This window comes from Dreissena polymorpha, unplaced genomic scaffold (assembly GCF_020536995.1).
Source record: "Dreissena polymorpha isolate Duluth1 unplaced genomic scaffold, UMN_Dpol_1.0 chrUn058, whole genome shotgun sequence".
Lineage (NCBI taxonomy): Eukaryota > Metazoa > Mollusca > Bivalvia > Myida > Dreissenidae > Dreissena > Dreissena polymorpha.
This window is the reverse complement of record NW_026273372.1, coordinates 8,046-27,604: the sequence shown is the minus strand read 5'-3', so window position 1 is coordinate 27,604 and position 19,559 is coordinate 8,046. Positions and strand designations below refer to the sequence as shown.

Here is a 19,559-nt window from a genome sequence, read left to right as displayed (position 1 = left end):
AGATGCTTTCCTACGAAACATGCTTTATCTCGAGCACAATACTGTTCTTTATTTTGAAAGCGAGGGCAGGTGCAGACATGTTGTGTATTGTTCGATATATGGTCCGCAGTTTATCATAGCCAGTCACTGAAGTGAATGACGTAATGGATTAAACAATATGATGCTTACCTTTGTCATGAACTTACGATGACGCTGGGAGAAAATTGTACTCGAAAAGAAGTCATTCCGCGGCTTCTCTCTGATCCCAAACTATGAAATTAATGGTATTCAATTTCTATTGAATATTAAGTAACTAATCCGATAACGAATTTAACAGCGCTAGTGAGGAGTTTTTAACTAATAATAAGACTTGCAAAATGCTAAACTCAATGATGGACAAACATTTCTTGCTTAAATGTTTGCTTATATGATGCCATGTTACCAATTTAAAACTATATTTATACATAAAGTTTTATTGAATGCACCTGTCTTTTCTTTCTATATGTAAATGTATAACACATGAGTACATTTAAATACATAATATTTTTGTATGACGATATCAATATGATTACTCAATACAATTACCGAAAATATAATACAAGTTTCCGTGACCAATCGGACAGGTTGATTAAAGGGTCGAAGGTTGAAAACTGGTGTCTCGCTAGTCACATGTGCTGGTAGGCACGATGGACAACGTTACTTTATCAAGGATTTAAAGGTGCATTTGTCTTAATTCACCTATGCAGAAGAAACAATAGGAAGAACAAACAAGTAAATCTGCTGAAAAAAAAATCATCTTGCCCGTAAAGAAACAAGAGGGCCATGAAATTCATGAATCGCTCACCTGACTAACCTTGGGACATTACCTTAAATTCTATCAGACTATGGCTAGCTAGTTCATATTAATGAACTAAGTTGCGCAAGTGGTCAAAATTAAAGGTCATCAAAGTGCATAAGTTCATTCTAAGGAATTGAGTTGAATTGTATATAATACCAACCAAGACTCAAACAAGATAAACAATCTGACTTAATTTCATACATCTCTGATTAACTGTGATCTCTATCGTCTACAGGAAGTTTAACTATGATTTGATCAGATGTCCCATATACAATCTCAAGAAAGAGTTTATCAATTAATACATTCTTACAAAATTTTATTAAGACGTGATGGAAACTCTGACCTCTTTTATCTACACAAGGTTTTACTAGAATTGGCCCGGTGACCTAATTTCTGACCCCCAGATGATCCATATACGATTCAAAATTAGATATTATCAAGATAACCATTCTTTGACCACAACAAATTGATTAAATGTTCGACGGTTTGCCGCACCTATAAATCTTAAAACGAAATAAAAAATATTAGTATTTTTATGTTGCGCCCGCATCAACAAATTTTCTGTGCAACTATGAATTAAATGATTTGGTTTAATTAAGCCTACGTATTTTACGACAAAGACTGTTATAACGCTTTCAGTTATTAGATATGTTTATGGTAAACAATGGAAGCGTTCGTCTGTCTTGTCTCGCCTTGTCAGCCAAAAACACAAATGAAAATGTTAATTTTCCCCCGGGGCAATGAGTCATTGCACAACAGATAATTTTAGTAATTTTATTTTTAAGCCGCATCTGCATCAGGATGTGAAATATTGCCCGTATGCGTACGATTTGTAAAAATATGTTATAAACTTGTTGATATTGAAACGTTAAATTGTAAGATTTGACCTAGTGACCTATAGTTTGACCCGTCATGACCAAACATCGAACGTTGCTTACAAAAATAAATATTATGACAAAAATTCATCAAATCTGAAACAAAATTGTGACCTCTAGAGTGTTTTCAGGGATTTTGTATAATACATGTATAATGAACATTTTTACAATCTAAGGGCAATGATTTTGGCATATTTTATGCTTTTTGCTCATTATCAAACCTTACTGAGATCTTATTGCCTTATAGCTTCTCAGCAACTTTGATAAAGAATGCTTGATACATGTGAAAGCTAGAATGTTTACAAACCAAATGTGGACGGACGGACGGCGGACAAAGACCAATCCTAAAACCTGAGCAATCAGGTGAGCTTAAAAAAGTGTGTTTTTTCAACGATCTTAGCCCTTTTCCAACATGTCAGAGATATAAATAAAACCAATGTATTGACTAAGTTTCACGATCATTAAGCTGTTCACAAGCTTTTTTACTGAGTTAATATAAGAAAAATGCGCCCCCTAGCATCTATGTTCTTCAACGGACCGGATGCTTTTTCGAACTTAACTCTTGTATCTAGGAAAAAAATATTCTGACCAATTTTTATTAAGATTGGGCCAAAAATGTGAATTCTAGAGTATTCACATGTTTTCACTACATACATAAATACATATAGCGAAAACTGGCCCGCTGATTGGAGGCCATGTTTGTTCACCGATCTGGACCATTTTCGACTTCATCCAAGATATCAATAAAACCAAAGTTTTGACCAAGTTTCATGATGATTGGGCAAAATTTGTGACGTCTAGAGTGTTTACAATGTTTCTCTATAGCCAAATAAGGAATACTGTCCCGTCCACTGCATTTGCGGCCATGTTTTTTAACGGACAGGAACCACTTTTTAACTCAACAAACATATCATTCAGACAAACATTTTGACAAAGTAACATGAAGATTTGTCATGAAATGTTACTTCTAGAGAATGTACAAGGTTTTTCTTTTTTGACCTAGTTACATAGTTTTTGACCGAGCATGATCCAGTTTCGAACTTGATCGAGGTATTATTAAGACAAATCATCTTACCAAGTTTCATTAAGATCGCACAAGAAATGTCGTATCTAGAGTGTGTACAACCAAATGTGGACGGACGGACGACGGACGGACGACGGACACAAACCGATCCCAACAGCACACCTGAGCAATCAGGTGAGATAAAAATCATCATGCCATAAGTATATTCTTCACGTTATAATTACTTTATAGTTTAAATATTCGCACATACCCATCATAAATTTATTCTCGTGCTTTAAAACAGTTTGTCGAAACGATACGGCAAACTTTATAAAACATGTAAACACTTAATTTGCACAATGAAACATACATATTTGAACAGCGGCATATGCGTATAAATATTGGCGTGTGTCTAAGATTTCTGGAACACGCCGAATTAAAATTAGTAAAATGCATGCATATACTTAGAAAAAATGTGCTGATATAAACTCGATTAAATTACAAATATTGAGTGCAACTATTCTGTGAAGATGCTTCATGACGGTATTTTATTTTAGTCAGCATGGCTTGATACTATGAAACTACCCCGTGAATTTCAAAAATAAATTCAGTGATGCTGCTTATAGCCCTTCTGATTGCGTACTGTGGATTTACACATTAAGTATATGAGTCCCTTTTCGCCCTTCTAATCACCACGACCAGGGCTGTCATATTGTTGTATTAATTTTAACAGAAAGAAGGCACACACACACCTGCAGAGTACATATTGCTTTTACACTTATGTAATGGTACCATCACCACGAAACCTCTTTTTCAAAGTTTAAGATTTATATTTAAATACTTGCGCATTGTAAGCTCTATCTGCAAACAAGCTACTAAACAAACACAACTCAGTGAAATATTTACATTCCATCTCAGGTTATAGAACAGAACATAATGTTAACTTTTTTAGACATCAACCATGATTGAAATATACCATGCAAAGCAGGTTAGTAGATTTTGAAGCGTACCCAACAAGCAAGTACATAATGAAGTGTGCTTAACTGGTTAGAATGAGGATGAAGCGGGCATAATTGGTTAGTATATGATGAACCTTACACTACATGTTAGTAGCTTATGAAGAATTCACAACAGAAGAGAAGATGATTACGTGTGTACAACACTTAAGAAGATGATGAAGCGTGAACAAAAAGTTGGTAGATGAGCGTGCTTAACAGGTTAGTAGATGATGAAGCGTGCTCAACATATAAGTATATTATAAAGTTTGCTTAACATATTAATTAATGATGAAGTTACTCAACATATAAGTATATAATGAAGTGTGCACAACAGGTTAGTAGATGATGCAGCGGGCAAAACGGGTTGGATTATGATGTTATTTATAGATTGTGTCGAAAAGAAAGCGCGCATTACAAAGGACGAGTAATATGTGTAATGACGAGCTATGTTGCCCTTGCCTACTTTACACGTTATGTGAGAGTAGGCATTGTTTGTGTATGTGTTAAAAATTCATTCAATCATGTGTTATATCCTTTTCACGGTTTTTGTATCGTTTCATCAAATATTTTTACTTGTATTATATTATGAACAGTTAACACATGTCAAGGTAAATCAACGCATAATTTGTAGTCTCATCAGAATCGATCTTGGCATGTTCGTTATAAAACAGATACATAGGATTTGATTTTTATTATATCCTGAACAAGATCTTAAAATGATTTTTGAATATGTTTGAACAAACAATCATACCGAATTAGACCAGTAAGTTACGTGACCATTATTAATTAAAATCCGTAATAACCTGAGCCAGAAAAGCATGTGACGTTGCAAAGACATTTGTTACAATTTGCTATGATACATTAAAAATCGCCCTGCTCTATAAACAAACAATGTTTCAAACAGAACGTCATTCCGGATTTTCGAAACTAAGTCGAGTAAGAGTTGCCTCCCATTCGGGTTTGTATCGCTCATTCCCGGTATGTTAAAATGAACAAGCGAAATTATTAAACAGTGGTACATTCTATTGCTGCATGCCTGAATGTCAAAATATTGGGAGTTAAATTGGCAGATATGGCAAACCTGTAACGCTGCACAAATTGCAAAGTAATCGTGCTACGAGAACCGCATGGTTTAGTGCTATTAGCAGGCGACATCGGAGGCCAACCGGGAAGGTATCATTAGAATATCGACATCTTATATTTCGATGTACATGAATCTCGTATTTGTAGGAGTAGTATACCATATACATGGCAAGCATTCAATAGTTCATTGTACTATTTTAGGTAAGTGTTGTTTTGTCAAAGTATGAATCAAATCTGATCATAAACAAAGAAGTTATGACACTTAAAGCACAATTTATTAATTTGATCTTGAAAGTCAAGGTCATTCAAAGGTCAAGGTCAAATTCAACTTGCCAGGTACAGTACCCTCATTATAGTAATAACGTTTGTGAAGTTTGAAAGCAATAGCCTTGATACTTTACAAGTAAAGTGGAACTAAACACAAAATTAACAAAATATTCACAGTTACTAATACCCAAACAGGCCATAATTCCGTTAAAATGCCAACAAGAGTTATTCAACTTGCCTTGTACAGTCTCCTTACGATAGTTAATGGGCTATCTAAGTCTGAAAGCAATAGCTATGATACTTTAGGAAGTTCAATTATCTACATGTAAGTATAAAGGGGGCCATAATTATGTCAAAATGCCAGTCGGAGTTACATAACTTCGCCTGTGATAGTAAGTGTTGCAAGTATGAAAGCAATAGCTTTGATACTTTAGGAATAAAGTGAACCAAAACACAAAACTTTACCAAATGTTCACAGTAATACAGTTGTCTGCTCTTGCTTATAGAGTGGGGTCATGCTGGTGAAGAAGTATGCACAATATAAAAGTACACTATCAAGGGACATAAAACATATTTGAGGTGGTTCGCAAATTATAACATAGATTTATCAATAATATGCATATTCTAAGACAAAAAGGGTCGTTATTCTTACAAAATGCTTGATACAGTTGTCTGCTCTTTTTAATAGATTTGGGTCATGTTTGTAAAGAAGTATGCACAATGTAAAAGCAATATGTCAAGGGACATAGAAAATATTTTAGGTGGTACGCAAACTTTAACATTCCAACGCTCACACTCACGCCGTGCCGGGATGAATAGGATAGCTCCACTTTATTTATTTCTTATATACTAGTCGGTCTAAAAATTATGGGATTAAGATATATTTCTCATTTTGATTATTTTCCAATTTTACCACAATTATTCCTACCATATATAAGCTATTTCTTCTTTATATTGTTTAGTAAATAGTTAAAGAACATTATTTAGACAGCTGTTAATTATGTTGTGCAGACATGATTTGAATCATATTGCTGGATGAAAAATTTAATCATAAACAAGCAATTAATTCTTTATTTACAATGTTTACAATTCTGCCAAAAGCTCTGATAGAATTGAAATAAAAGAAACTTTCACCAGATCTGCAATATAAATGTAAAATGTAACAAATTCTTCGATGAAAAAGACAGTGCAATAGGGATTCTCTATTTAAAGTTACACTGTATATATGAAGAACAAAAATTTAGGAGACACCCATTGTAAATATTCATAAAAAAAATAATGCAAGCAATTTAATGTCATGTTATTAAATGATTAACAATAATATGTCTTAATATTAACCGACTGGAAATGAAATCAGAATTTTAAAGCAAGAAGACAAATGAGGCACTTGCTCAATAAATCAACACTATTTTAGGGGGCACATAATCTTTGATCTGGAGGGAGTGCTGTATACGAAGAAGAACTCGGTCAATTAATTGGGTCAGTGGACATTGAAAATAACAAAACAACACTGAACTGTGACCAAACCAACACTGAAATATGACCAATCACAACACTCACAGTGTATTATAAACACAGTATTTAAACAAAAAAAATCAAAAACATCATAATTAATTTATTAATCGAAAAATCAAGAAATTTACACTAAAATGACTGTTTAAACAAATGTTTCCAGGAACTGATTGTCATTGGTGACATTGAAAGAAGAATACCAATCAAATATTAACATATACTTATAAATTTCATCTAAATATATCATCCAATCAGATAACATTACCGAGATACATCTCATGTGAGCGTACATGGTTCTTGTGATCGCCTTTTGTATGACCTGTAAATAAGTACTACGAATGTTTATAAATATTCTCGTATATGTATGACACGAATATGTTTTGTTTAGAGAAAACAAATATTAACATATATTTATATATTTCATCTAAATATATCATCCAATAAGATAGATAATAAGAAATATTACTACTTTTGTTTTTATAATTATTTCCCTTGTTTTAAGGGAAGAAACTATGCGATGGTTTCCACTCGAGATCGCATTAGCTGTTCTGTCTAAGATTGTTGTATCTTTATTGTTATCCGAGCACGTACGGAAATCATTGTTTCCGCTACTTGTCTTTGTGATTTACCAATACCAAATACAATAATGAAAAAAGAAAAAAAAAGAAATATATATTATAGAGTTATTGTTTCTTATTAACGTAGTTGGTGTAGATAATTTTTCAAGTCAAATCTGACTATTTGAAATAAGGCAGTTTCTGTTTAATTTCGATAAAGTAAAATAAATTGCTCTCAAACATTGCAGATCTGATTGGAAAAGGGGTATTTGATTTAATCGAAAGAGATGGGCATTGGCGCTAATCGCTGCTTACGACGATCAAAGCATTAAATAAGTTGGTCTATTAGTATTCGCAAATGCCACGTTGAGCGTGATTTGTCATCCATATTGAACAGAATATTTTTCTGTTCTAAATAATTACGCTGTCAATAGGGAAACAAAAATGAGAAACCCCCAAAAAGTTGTCTGGTATTTTTCATTTAGCACCCCTTCTTACGAGTTAATATTTGCAGTCGATGACAAAGAAACATATACTTAAAAACTAGGTATCGATTTTAACATGGTGTTCGTAGAGCAAGTTCATGCAGTTATCACCATTGAAACCTTGTCAATTTTATTGTTAAAACAATTTAACCATGTTTACACCAAGTGAGGCTGTAACTACATGTATAATAATTTGGTACTATTCTCCCTTTACTTGAACTATTGTTTTTCTTCCCTTTTATACCAAGTGAGCTCTCCCATCCTTCTAAATTGGATCGATTTATTTCCAAAATTAGGAATGTCTAGTATATTTATTTCTATATTTAGAATATTTCATACAGAAATGCCTTTAAGCAAAAAGCGCAGACCCAGATGAGACGCCGCATCATGCGGCGTCTCATCTGGGTCTATGCTTTTTACCAAGGCCTTTTTTTCTAGACGCTAGGCATACATGGGTTAATAGCAATTTATACAAGACAACGTCCTAAATGCTCGCATTCATGTTTAATGCTAAAATTAATTAACTACATGTATGAAAAAATGTTGTGTAAATCATTTGTAAGATGCCGAAAGGAAATTTCGAATATCTTGTCTTTAATATAAAATTAATATGTCATATTTAAAATAATGATACATTTAAAGTAAAGTTCACAGTTATATTTTGTGGATATTTTAACAGTTGTCGTTGGGAATGTGGATATAGTAAGATTATATCATTCAAACATTGATTGTATTTACGTTTTGTACGTTTTGAGAAATTTACAAAATTGATAAAACATATTGCTTCATAATTGTAAATTTTTGTTGAAGCTATGGGGTTTTTTTTATAAGGAAACAGTAATAATGGACATGTTATGCTCTAAAATATCAATTGTATGCATCTTTTTGACGATTTAAAAGCCTGAAAATTCTAAAGCGCTACAAAGGCGAAACGATTTTATAATAAGGAAAGTTCTGTTGTTATCGTCATCATATTGTTGTTATCCTTATTATAGTGTAATCGTGTGACATTACAAGGATGACCTATATAAAGTTTAAATTACGTGCATTATCCCGTCATAACGATTGGCCGAATTTTCTCCAGGGCTCAGTGGTTCGAGCCCAGGTGTGGGTAACGTTTTTTTCATTCTTCAAGTTTAACCAATTTATGCCTAGTGGACTCTCCCATCCTTCTACATTGGACCGATTCATTTCTAAAATTAGAGATGTCTAGTATATGTATTTCTATGTTTAAAATATTACTTACTGAAATTTCTTCAAGCAAACAGCGCAGACCCAGATGAGACGGCGCATCATGCGGCGTCTCATCTGGTTCTACGCTGTTTGCAAAGTCATTTTTTCAGGACGCTAGGCATAAACGGGTTCATTTTTGTTTTTAACTGAAACTCTTTTGTTCCGATGTTTACATGAATTTAAAGCATTAGTTCGCAAACATCAGAACATGCCAAAATCTGTTAAATGGTCCGTTTAAGTCATGGATGTTAAATACTTATTATGACGTGAGACGTGTATTAGTTCAACAAACAGGAGATATTTGCTAATCCATTAGAGCTGATTGCAAATAAATATTATTACGCATGCAAAAGTCAATTTGCAATTATAAAGTTGAGCTGCTCTTTAAGAAAAGGGGGTTTAATACATGTGCATAAAGTGTCGTCCCAGATTAGCCTGTGCAGTCCGCACAGGCTAATCAGGGACAACACTTTCCGCTTTTATGATATTTTTCCTTTCAAGAAAGTGTCTTCTTAGCAAAAATCTAGTTTAGAGGGAAAACGTTGTCCCTGAACAATATGTGTGGACTGCACAGAGTCATATGGGACGACACTTTACGCACATGCATTAAACTCCCTTTTCACTGAGCATGGTCCAATTTTAATATATCCCTTGTCTTTGATTTCAGGTTTTCCCATTTAAATACACGCTTAATCTAGTACGTACATATCCAAATGTATCTGTTAGAATACTCTAAGCAAGAATCACAAATTAATAAGCATTGGTTTTATGACAAACCCATGATCCACATATTTAAAATAAGTATTAGCAAAACATTGTGTAATTTTCTTTCTGTTATTATATCTGCAATGTAGACCCCAGTACATCGTATACAAAGTATAAAAAGCCTTTTTTATCAAAGGTGAGTGTATTTTGCAACACTTTCCACAGACAAAGTATGTTCATTTAACAAATACAAAAAGTTCGAGACGATAACATTTATTAGCAGAAGCGGCCTTTAATACATAAAACACAGTTTAGGAATTTACAGATATTTACGGCAAATCAAAGTTTACAGGTCCTGGTCTCAGTCTGAAACCAATCGATTCGTTTTGTTTAAATAAACATCATTCTTGAAAAACTGGGCTTAACGCATGTGCGTAAAGCGTCGTAATAAATAATCTGAGCAGTCCAAACAGGCTAATCAGGGACACCACTTTGCGCCATTATTGGACTTTCGTTTAGAAAATACTTCTTGAGCCGAACTATTCCCTAAATGCGGAAAGAGTCGTCCATGATTAGCCAGTAATTACACACGCAGAACAAGGATGACACTTTCACTACATGCATAAAGACCAGATTGTTTGTTAAAATAGTTTGTCTTTAGAACACACTAAAGTATTGCATCGTATTTGATAAACAAGTGTACGAATGTAATAATTTAAACCACTGAAATACAGTTCTTAATAAAAAGCTGATCGAAGAGTATAACGACGAAAAACCGTGAAAAGCCATGGTTGATGTTAACATAGCGTTAGTAGTCGAAGTAATCCTTATTGCATCTCTCATTGAGATCTCGAACGATCCTCTCGCACGAGCCGAAATCTCGCAAGTCATCTGGTATCACTATGACGATATTGTTGATGTCATTGTTCTTTGGATCTCTCAGGATGTAGTGGTTCCCCTAATTGTACAAATAAACATAATTGCAGTGCTTTGTGAAAAAAGGGTTTAATGCATGTGCAAAGAGTGTCATCCCAGATTAGCCTGTGCAGTCCACACAGGCTAATCAGGGACGACACCTTCCGCCGAAACTGAATTTTCTCTAAGAAGAGTATTTCTTTATAATAAAAATATCATAAAAGCGGAAAGTATCGTCACTGATAAGCCTGTGCGGACTGCACAAGCTAATCTGGGAAGAAACTTTACGCACATGCATTAAACCCCCTTTTTACAGAGCACGACCCATATGTAACATTTAATATGTCTCATTTGTCTATATTTTAAGCGTATACTCAACCAAACCGTAAAGCGTTTAATATCTAGACTTCAGATTTCCTACTTGCCCCGTACAAATCGATAAGCAACAATAATCAAAAAAGTTGTTAAATCGGTCGTTCAACAACAACAAAACAAATGTGTCCATCGTAGATATTTACTGCGTACCATGGAGTGCTCCGAGAGCCCGCAGTTGGTCGCAAAGGTCCGCAAGGCTTCGCTGTTACAGTCGTCTGGAAACCGAAGAGGTGTGTCCGTCGACCACCAGGCTAAAAATACATCAACAACGCCGGGTTTTAGCCAGTATAAAAAATGCAGGGGTGGTGGAGGGGGATTGCTGGTGAGGATGAAAATAGGCAGTGTGACCTTATAGATGAACATTTGTCGATTTTAAACTGTTTACATTGTAATTATTTCATAGAGTTGTTTACACTTATGTACACGAGCATAAATTACCTGCATGAACATTTTGTTGTATTGCTACTCGTTTAATTTCTTGCAAGCGTAGAACTATTATCATATGACCCGCGTATGACATATGCTGCAAGCGTAGCTCCTGACAATACGAATCGTGTTCTGAGAAAACTGGACATAATGCATGTGCGTAAAGTGACGTGCCAGATTAGCCAGTGCAATCCGCTAAGGCTAATCAGGGACGACAGTTTCCGCTTTTATGACAATTTTTCTTTAAATGAAGTCTCTTCTTAGCATAATTCCAATTTAGGCGGAAAGTGTCGTCCCTTATTAGCCTGTGCGGACTGCACATAGCCTGTGCGGACTGCACAGGATAATCTGGGACGACACTTTACGCACATGCATTACGTCCAGTTTTTTCAGAACGCGACTCATAGTGTGCGAATAGAAAGGCTGGCCAATAGCTACGCTTGCCGCGGTCCGTTCATGAGACAACGGAGCCTTGCTCGTTATACCGGACAGGTAGGCTCCTAAACAAACAACGCACACTGGTCATATATGACATAAACCCCATTTTCGAATGACGTTGCTTAAATGATGCCCAGCAGTTGTCAAAGCGGATTTTAACAAATGTCGCCCCCACAATCGTTCTATCGATATTCGACTTATATAAACTTATATAACAAAAAAAGAAAATTGAGTCTTAAAAGTAGCACTAATAGAAGCAAGAGGATAATCAGTAACAGCAATAGTAGCAACAATAACAGTGGCAGAAGCAGTAGCGGTTTTAGCACTAATTAAGTGAATGAATTGCAACGCAAGTCTTACCTGTCACTACGGAGATCATAAGACCTATGACGAAGAGGAAAACCACAGCCTTGCTCATCTTTGTGGACTAACAGGCACGGACAGACAAGCAGTGGTTTAACTGAACATCAGTGTGATCAATTTATAAATCATTTCCTACATTTACAGCCAGTAACGGACATTCGCACTTAGGCGATTACAGGATTATGCATGTTTTGCTTTTTCAAGTCCCACTATTTATATTGACGCTAGAACGTGTCCTCAATCGTGTATGATTAAAGCCTACCTACATTTATGTGTTCCCCAAAATGAACAGTTTTGTGTGAAGCATTCATATCAAAATTATAATATTTTTTTTTTTAAATTCGTGCAAAGTTGAAAATGTTCCATTTGGTCATTTTGTTATTTGAAAAATCAACATTTTATTGCTGGTAATGAAAACCGAATTAAAACAACGTAGGCCTTAAAATAATTAACAAACGTAAGTGCTGTACGGCCTCATTTCTTTCGCAGGCGGCTAGATTTTTATTGAACAAGGATATAGGACTTGACCGGTTTGTCTTGATATACAAGTGCGGTGGTCTACACCGACACAACACTCGAGGTATCTAGTAGACAAGGGTCGGCGGATGTGTTTACTTCCTTTGCAATACTAGAAATTAAATGTGCATATGCAATACCAAGAAACTTATTATTGTTCTATACTCTATAAAAATGTAATAGTTTTAAACATTATAAATAAATTATAATAGCAGGAACTATTCAATATTTACATAAAAATATATTAACAAGAAGAATATGATATTTTAGAGGTGTTGCATTGTTTTGCAAAAGCACAGAGACGTGATAACAGATGGGTTAATGTTTGGTCCCCATATCCAAACTATCTTCATATAAGTTGCGAGCAGTAATTTCAAATTGAGTCTAAATTGTATGCATCGTTACGTTTGGATTGTTAACTGTCACAGTGAACAACGCTAAATGAAAACTGTTTACATGGTAACGTTCTATTATATCAGAGAGCTCTTGATTCCAATGGAACACTCAATGGGATAGTCGTCGAAGCAGGATGCGATATTATGGGTTAAACTTGTATTGGACATGGGTAACAATATTTGAATGCCATATGTTCATTATTTAATTTAAATCTTAATAAATATCACATACATGATTTTTCATTTTTATAACTTTATAGTAGAAATTATACAAAAGGAGGAACCATTTTTGAATCCAGAAACTCTATCAGGAGATATTTGTCTTGATTTTGTGAGTCGCGTTCTGAGAAAACTGGGCTTAATGCATGTTCGTAATTTGTTGTCCTAGATTAGCCTATGCAGTCCGCACAGGCTACTAAGGGATGACACTTTCCGCCTTAACTTGATTTTCGGCATAGAGGGACTTCCTTGAAACTAAAAATACCATAAAAGCGGAAAGTGTCGTGCCTGATTAGCCTGTGCGGACTTCACAGGCTAATCTGGGATGACACTTTACGCACATGCATTAAGCCCAGTTTTCTCAGAACACGACTCTTATTAACAACTTTCATAACATAACACGCAGCATAATAATATACTAATTTAACAGGGATCACCTTATCAGAACGGTCAATGCAAAGCATCGGGGATTAAAACCGGTTTGAAAATTAGCCGATCCGAATCAGGCTCCTCCTGATTTATAATAACACACAAACAGCACACTGACAACAACTGACAAATTATGTTTAATGAACAGAGACCATTAGACCTCATGTCTGATAAACAGAGACCATGAGACCTTATGTTTGATGAGCAGAGACCATTAGACCTTATGTTTGATGAACATAGACCATAAGACCTTATGTTTGATGTACAGAGACCATTAGACCTTATGTTTGATGAACAGAGACTATTAGGCCTTATGTTTGATGAACAGAGACCATTAGACCCTATGTTTGATGAACAGAGACCATTAGACCTTATGTTTGATGTACAGAGACCATTAGACCTTATGTTTGATCTACAGAGACCATTAGACCTTATGTTTGATGAACAGAGACCATTAGACCCTATGTTTGATGAACAGAGACTATTAGGCCTTATGTTTGATGAACAGAGACCATTAGACATTATGTTTGATGTACAGAGATCATTAGACCTTATGCTTTTCTCCTTCTCCGGTATACGAAGCAGTCAACGCTATATCTTTTACCCCATACCCTGAGGTCTGAATAATGAATATCATATTTTGTTTTAGGGCGACTATTTGCTTGCCTGAATCCAATTTTTCACGCTATTGTTGTTCATGTTTGTAATTCCGTTGTAATACGATGTCAAGGTAAGAAAGAAGTCAATCCTATTAATATAAGCTATATTGTTTCGTTAGCCCCAGCTTGTATGTAACATTCTCTGCTATCCTGGTAGAACGAGTACCTGATATCTACGGAGAAGATCTTCTAAAGGCTCCCTTGCTCACAAGGGATACTATGGAAAAGACGTTGAAAAACATCATTGCATAAAATACAGCAGACAATTATGTGACCGCGTCTCTTAAACATAGGTTTATTAAATCTTCATATCTTAAAAACGCAGACAATAAGTATTTATTGTTGTATCCGTATTATCTAGGATGTGCGTCTTGACCTAAGAGGTTTCTTTTCCCCGCGTATATCTGCCATTTAATGTAAAGTGTTTAAAATCACGTTTGTTTCAGTACAAAAAAGGCATTCCATTTAATGTCTTTACAAGCCATTATAAACCATACGGACGAAATACAAAAAGAGATAAATCTATCTGGATATCAATCTGAATACTTTTGCAAACGAATGCTTGTGGAAAAGCATTCTTCTTTTTCTAAAGTGGCTGTATGTAATATTGTGTCGTGTTGTCAGTTATCTTCATAAAAAACTAAAAACATTTCAAACTGTTCAATCCGTTCACGTAAACAATACTTCAAGGTTGTTTAATTAAAATCAACTGATAAATATATAACAGTATTTTGACGACAGCATTTTCAAGTATCATCCGCAATATAAATACTAAAGTTATTTTTAGGAATTCGCAACTAAAATTCGATTTTGTTTTCGATGCGTCAATCTTTGAACATGTCCCTTTAAGAAGTCGTTTGCACTAGGAAATATGTGGAAGAGTAGTGATATTCGATATGCCTCGAAGAAACTATTTTTCTTATTCTGCAGGCTACAGATCAATAACTCGGTATATCAAATGACCCGTAAGCGGAAAACTGATGTGCTGTTTCCTGATAATGCAACCCCCGCTAATGGGTCATAATATAATTCTTTACGTGATCAATATCATTAGAGATGTTAACCGATTCGGGTTTAGCATTTAAGACGCTGTATTCTATGAAAATGAAAAGTAACACAAAAAGGTCCAGCCAAAAATACAATCAAACAATTACAACAATCCATCTATTCAAAATTGTACTCATTGAACGTGGTCAATATTTCATTTGGTTGTATTCTTGCGCGTTTTGCATTCGTTAAGTGAGACCGTTACAGTGCACTCACTCAGGTACTCTTCAACAGATTAAACTCACTTCAATATCGGTACCTAAATATTGTCAAACATAAAGGTCAGTGCCACGTTAATATTGGCGGACTATACTTTATCATACATATTCACATAGTCACAGACGGTGTTAATAGTCATAATGCGGGATGACTTGTACTTGCATTTGTTTGCATGAAACACACGTAAAATATAACAGTCACGGTATGTATGTCAGTGCATCTTACACGATGACTGCTAAACGTAATACAATTCGTTAAACAAACGTATGATATAACACTCGGGGTAGGTGTTCCAGTGCAAAATACGCAGTGACCGCTAACTGCATTATGATACTCTACACAAACGCAAAATATAATCGTCTTTATGTACGGGGCTTTGACGTTTATCTTTGGAGCGGGATAACGAATGTAGGCGCGGTTTGACACTGGCGGCTACCTTCCGAAACAGCTAGATATATATCGAGACGCGTTCTGGGAAAACGGGCGATGTTTGAATTTTAATAATGTCGAGGGCGACATTTTCTTAGAGAGGGGAAATGTGTTGTAGACGTATTTCATTGTTGTAAATATATTTAGTTCATAAATATATTTATTCTGAATGATATTGAAGTAAATTATTTTTTAAAGGAAACATTGCTCTGATTGTTCAATGGTTGGACAGAGTAGATTTTAACTGTAAATAGAATTAGTAGCGTTCTTTTGTAGTAGTTGATTAGTTTTCAGTATGTAGAGACTGGGTAGAAAGGTGAACTGTTTTTACTAACATTTTAATACGTTAATTGGCTTGTCAAGCATGAGTTTATTCACTCAACCACATCCGTGTGCATGAAAGACTATTTCGAATGTCATTCTTTGCATATCATTCATGCTGTCAACCTGTATGTTTATGATATTAAATCATAAATATAATATATTTAGGTAAATATGCATTTTATACATCTTTTATATCCATGTCGGTCGGTTGTATTATTGTAATTAATTTTTTTTAATAGTTGTATTTGTGTATTAATTCAGTTGGTATCTTACCGTCGGAACACATAATTGTATATATAATCGAAATGTATACTTATTATAAGAATGTCAATTCTTTGCATATCATTCATGCTGTCAACCTGTATGTTTATGATATTAAATCATAAATATAATATATTTAGAAACCCAAACGTGTTGTTCGCAGAAAGAACCCTAAACGCCCATACGGCAACATATGTGTGTGAGGCGTCCTTTAATATTATCATGTGCAGTCCGCACACATGCTAATCAGATACAATACATATCGCGTTAATGGTATTTTTCGTTGTAAAAAAGTATCTTCATATTAAGAATCCAGTTTAGGCGGAAAGTGGCTGATAAGCCTGTGTGGTTTTACAAACTCTAAGCTGGAACGACGTTTTCAACACATGAATTATGCCCAGTTTTCGCAGAGCGCGGCTCACATCATTACCGCTCTGATAGCGCCCAATATTAAGAATACCAATAAGGATTAAATATGTTCGTCAGAAAACGTTTCTCATGCACTTGATTAACCTTTATCGCGAATATTAACATCAAATAATCAAGCGCTGTTCTTGAATGAGTCGCGTTATGAGAAAACTGGGCATAATGCTTGTGCTTAAAGTGTAGTCCCTGATTAGCCTGTGACGGCACTTTACGCACATGCATTATGCCCAGTTTTATCAAATTAATAAACAATTATTTGCATTTTTTGAAAAAGTACAAAACAATTAATTAAACATCTAGTTCAACAGCGTAGAAAACGTATTTCCATTTCCGCAAGATTGAAATTATACCGCTGGTTCAATATTGAATAATTTTCTACCTTTTTAAAGCTTATAACTTCCTTTAAATCTGTAATTGTTACCATAGACCGTAAAGGATGACCTTGACCTTGACCTTAACCACAATGTGTTTGTCAGAAACACAATGCCGCCTGTGTGTGTTTCAGAGTTTATTTACAGGTCCTACTGGCCTCTTCACGAGGTTACGGTAGCCCGACCTGCCCCTGTGACCTCTCAGGGGAAAAAGATTAATTTTAGAGCCAAAGTAGGTCAAATTTACCCCGGCTTCCCGGGTATTCGCCAAATACTTTAATTTTTAAAAGAGTTCCGTGCACGTTGGCCAATGAGACCTTAATGTGCTATCTACCTAAAGGTGGTGATGAGGTGCGGATCCCGCCGAGTGTCCCGCACATTACTAATGTACAAGACACTCAACGCGACCCACATCCCAACACCACCCGGTACGTAAGACCCGGAACACACACACGTATCGCTCTCACACCCCCACTCATTACGGGTGGCGCGTATGAGAGCGCCACGCCCGTGTGTTCCGGGTTCCTTGGTGGTGATCTGTGTATGGTTGTGTATAGTGTGTGGTATGTGATTGTTGTGCATTTGTCTGGAGCGGAAGAGGAGGTGTCTGTCGGTTATTTACGGTCGTCGGTCAGTCGTGAAGGGTTGTATATTGTTGCAGTTCCCAGATCGCAGAACCCGCCGCCCCCGCACAAGCGCACCCACGCCGAGCGAGCCCGAGCCCCCCCCCCCCCCGCTCCCGCATACGGCCCCGGCCTGAGCACCCAACCGCTGGAGACCCCCGAGACAAGCACCCTCATCCACCCACTCGCTGCGCGCGACAGCAAATCAGTCAAGAACCAACCATGGAGCCCCCCAAAGCCCTACCCAGAGTCACCATCGTTCTTTCCCACCCGCCTGCCAAACATCCAGACCATGTATCAAGCTGGGATGTATTCATTTTGTAGTTATGTTGTATTTGCTATTATAATTGGATAGGTAAAGTAAATAAATGATCTAAAAACGCCGTTGATATATCATATGATTTATTTATGTTTGATATTAATTTGTAAAACTCATAGTATTATAGATTATGTCCTGTATTCTAGCTTTCATTTACCCAAGTGTGGTTGTTGTGCTCTCCGCCCCATGAGAGGTGTTAGTGGGGGTTCGAGCAGGATACAGTAAACGCCCCGATTCCAGAGGCGCCCCTGGTTCTTTTAAGTGCCCGGTGTATAGCACCGATACACTGCATCCCCGTTTAACGTCCCTCGCGGAGGACATATTAGTACATAGTGTTAGTATTGGTACTTATATACATGTGTAGTTCTGCTGTCTTGTGTCATAACTTGCGGTAACATGGGCTCTCTCTGTTGCTATTTGGTATATAGTTTGGATGTTATTGCGAAGGGCAGGCTAGTTTTTGAAAGATCATGTATTTGATGATAGAAGAAGGGGACTATGTTTGTTTGATTGGGCCGAGATGACTAGTTCGTTGGGGGGCAGACAATCTCTTTGTAAATTCTTTCTTACTGACGTGTTAAGTGTCTTGTGAGACTGTGGTGTTGTAAGGGTCAGACTAGTTTTGATAGGTCATTTATTTGATGAAAGAAGAGAGGGGCTGAGTTTGAGTAAATTTGGTATTAGTGAGAGCGTACACGTTAGTGTTTCTGGTTATAAAAGCAAAGACAGCATTCCTATGTGTTTGTGTAATATGCCAGGTTAGTATCGTGGTCTGGTCTAGGGTATGTCGAGCTAAGGGTTCGATCCGGCTACATAGGAACATATAATGGTTAGTGTACAAATGAACTGCAAACAGTCATTCTTTTCAGTATCTTTCAAGAGGGACGGCATGTAGCGTCTCTCGCTGAGGACATATTAGTATATAGTGTTAGTATTGGTACATATACAGATCTGCTGCCTTGTGTCATGTTTTATAGTAGCTTGGGCACTCTCTGTTGCTATTTTGGGAAATGGTTGTATGTTGTTGTGAGGGTCAGACTAGATTTTTGACAGATCATGTACTAGATGATAGAAGAGAGGGACTGAGTGTGTGTAAATGGACCAAGATGACTATTTTGTTTTGTGGGCTTAGACAATTTCGAGATTTTCTTTCTTTTTTCTGAGGTGATTGCCTGTGGCACTGTGGTGTTGTGTGGGCCAGACTTTGTTTTTGATAGATCATTTATTTGATGATAGAAGAGATGGACTGTGGTTATGGTAGTTTGGTATT

The 19,559-nt window shown here is 36.0% G+C and overlaps 1 protein-coding gene across 2 annotated transcripts in view; it reads right to left on the bottom strand.

Annotated features, from left to right (window-relative positions):
* Nucleotides 1-12,211, bottom strand: part of LOC127863910 (uncharacterized) — a 142,757-nt gene extending 130,546 nt beyond the window's left edge. The window contains exons 1-3 of one of the 2 annotated variants that reach the window (XM_052403595.1): nucleotides 12,050-12,211; nucleotides 10,976-11,076; nucleotides 9,793-10,493 (exon numbers count right to left, since the gene is read on the bottom strand). In XM_052403595.1, the coding sequence (XP_052259555.1) occupies nucleotides 10,344-10,493; nucleotides 10,976-11,076; nucleotides 12,050-12,107 (309 nt within the window). In that variant the 5' untranslated portion in view covers nucleotides 12,108-12,211 and the 3' untranslated portion in view covers nucleotides 9,793-10,343. Of the gene's footprint in view, nucleotides 1-9,792; nucleotides 10,494-10,975; nucleotides 11,077-12,049 lie in introns of those variants that run through there. The other variant, XM_052403594.1, reaches the window with a different exon arrangement.
* Between the last annotated feature and the right edge of the window lie 7,348 nt (nucleotides 12,212-19,559).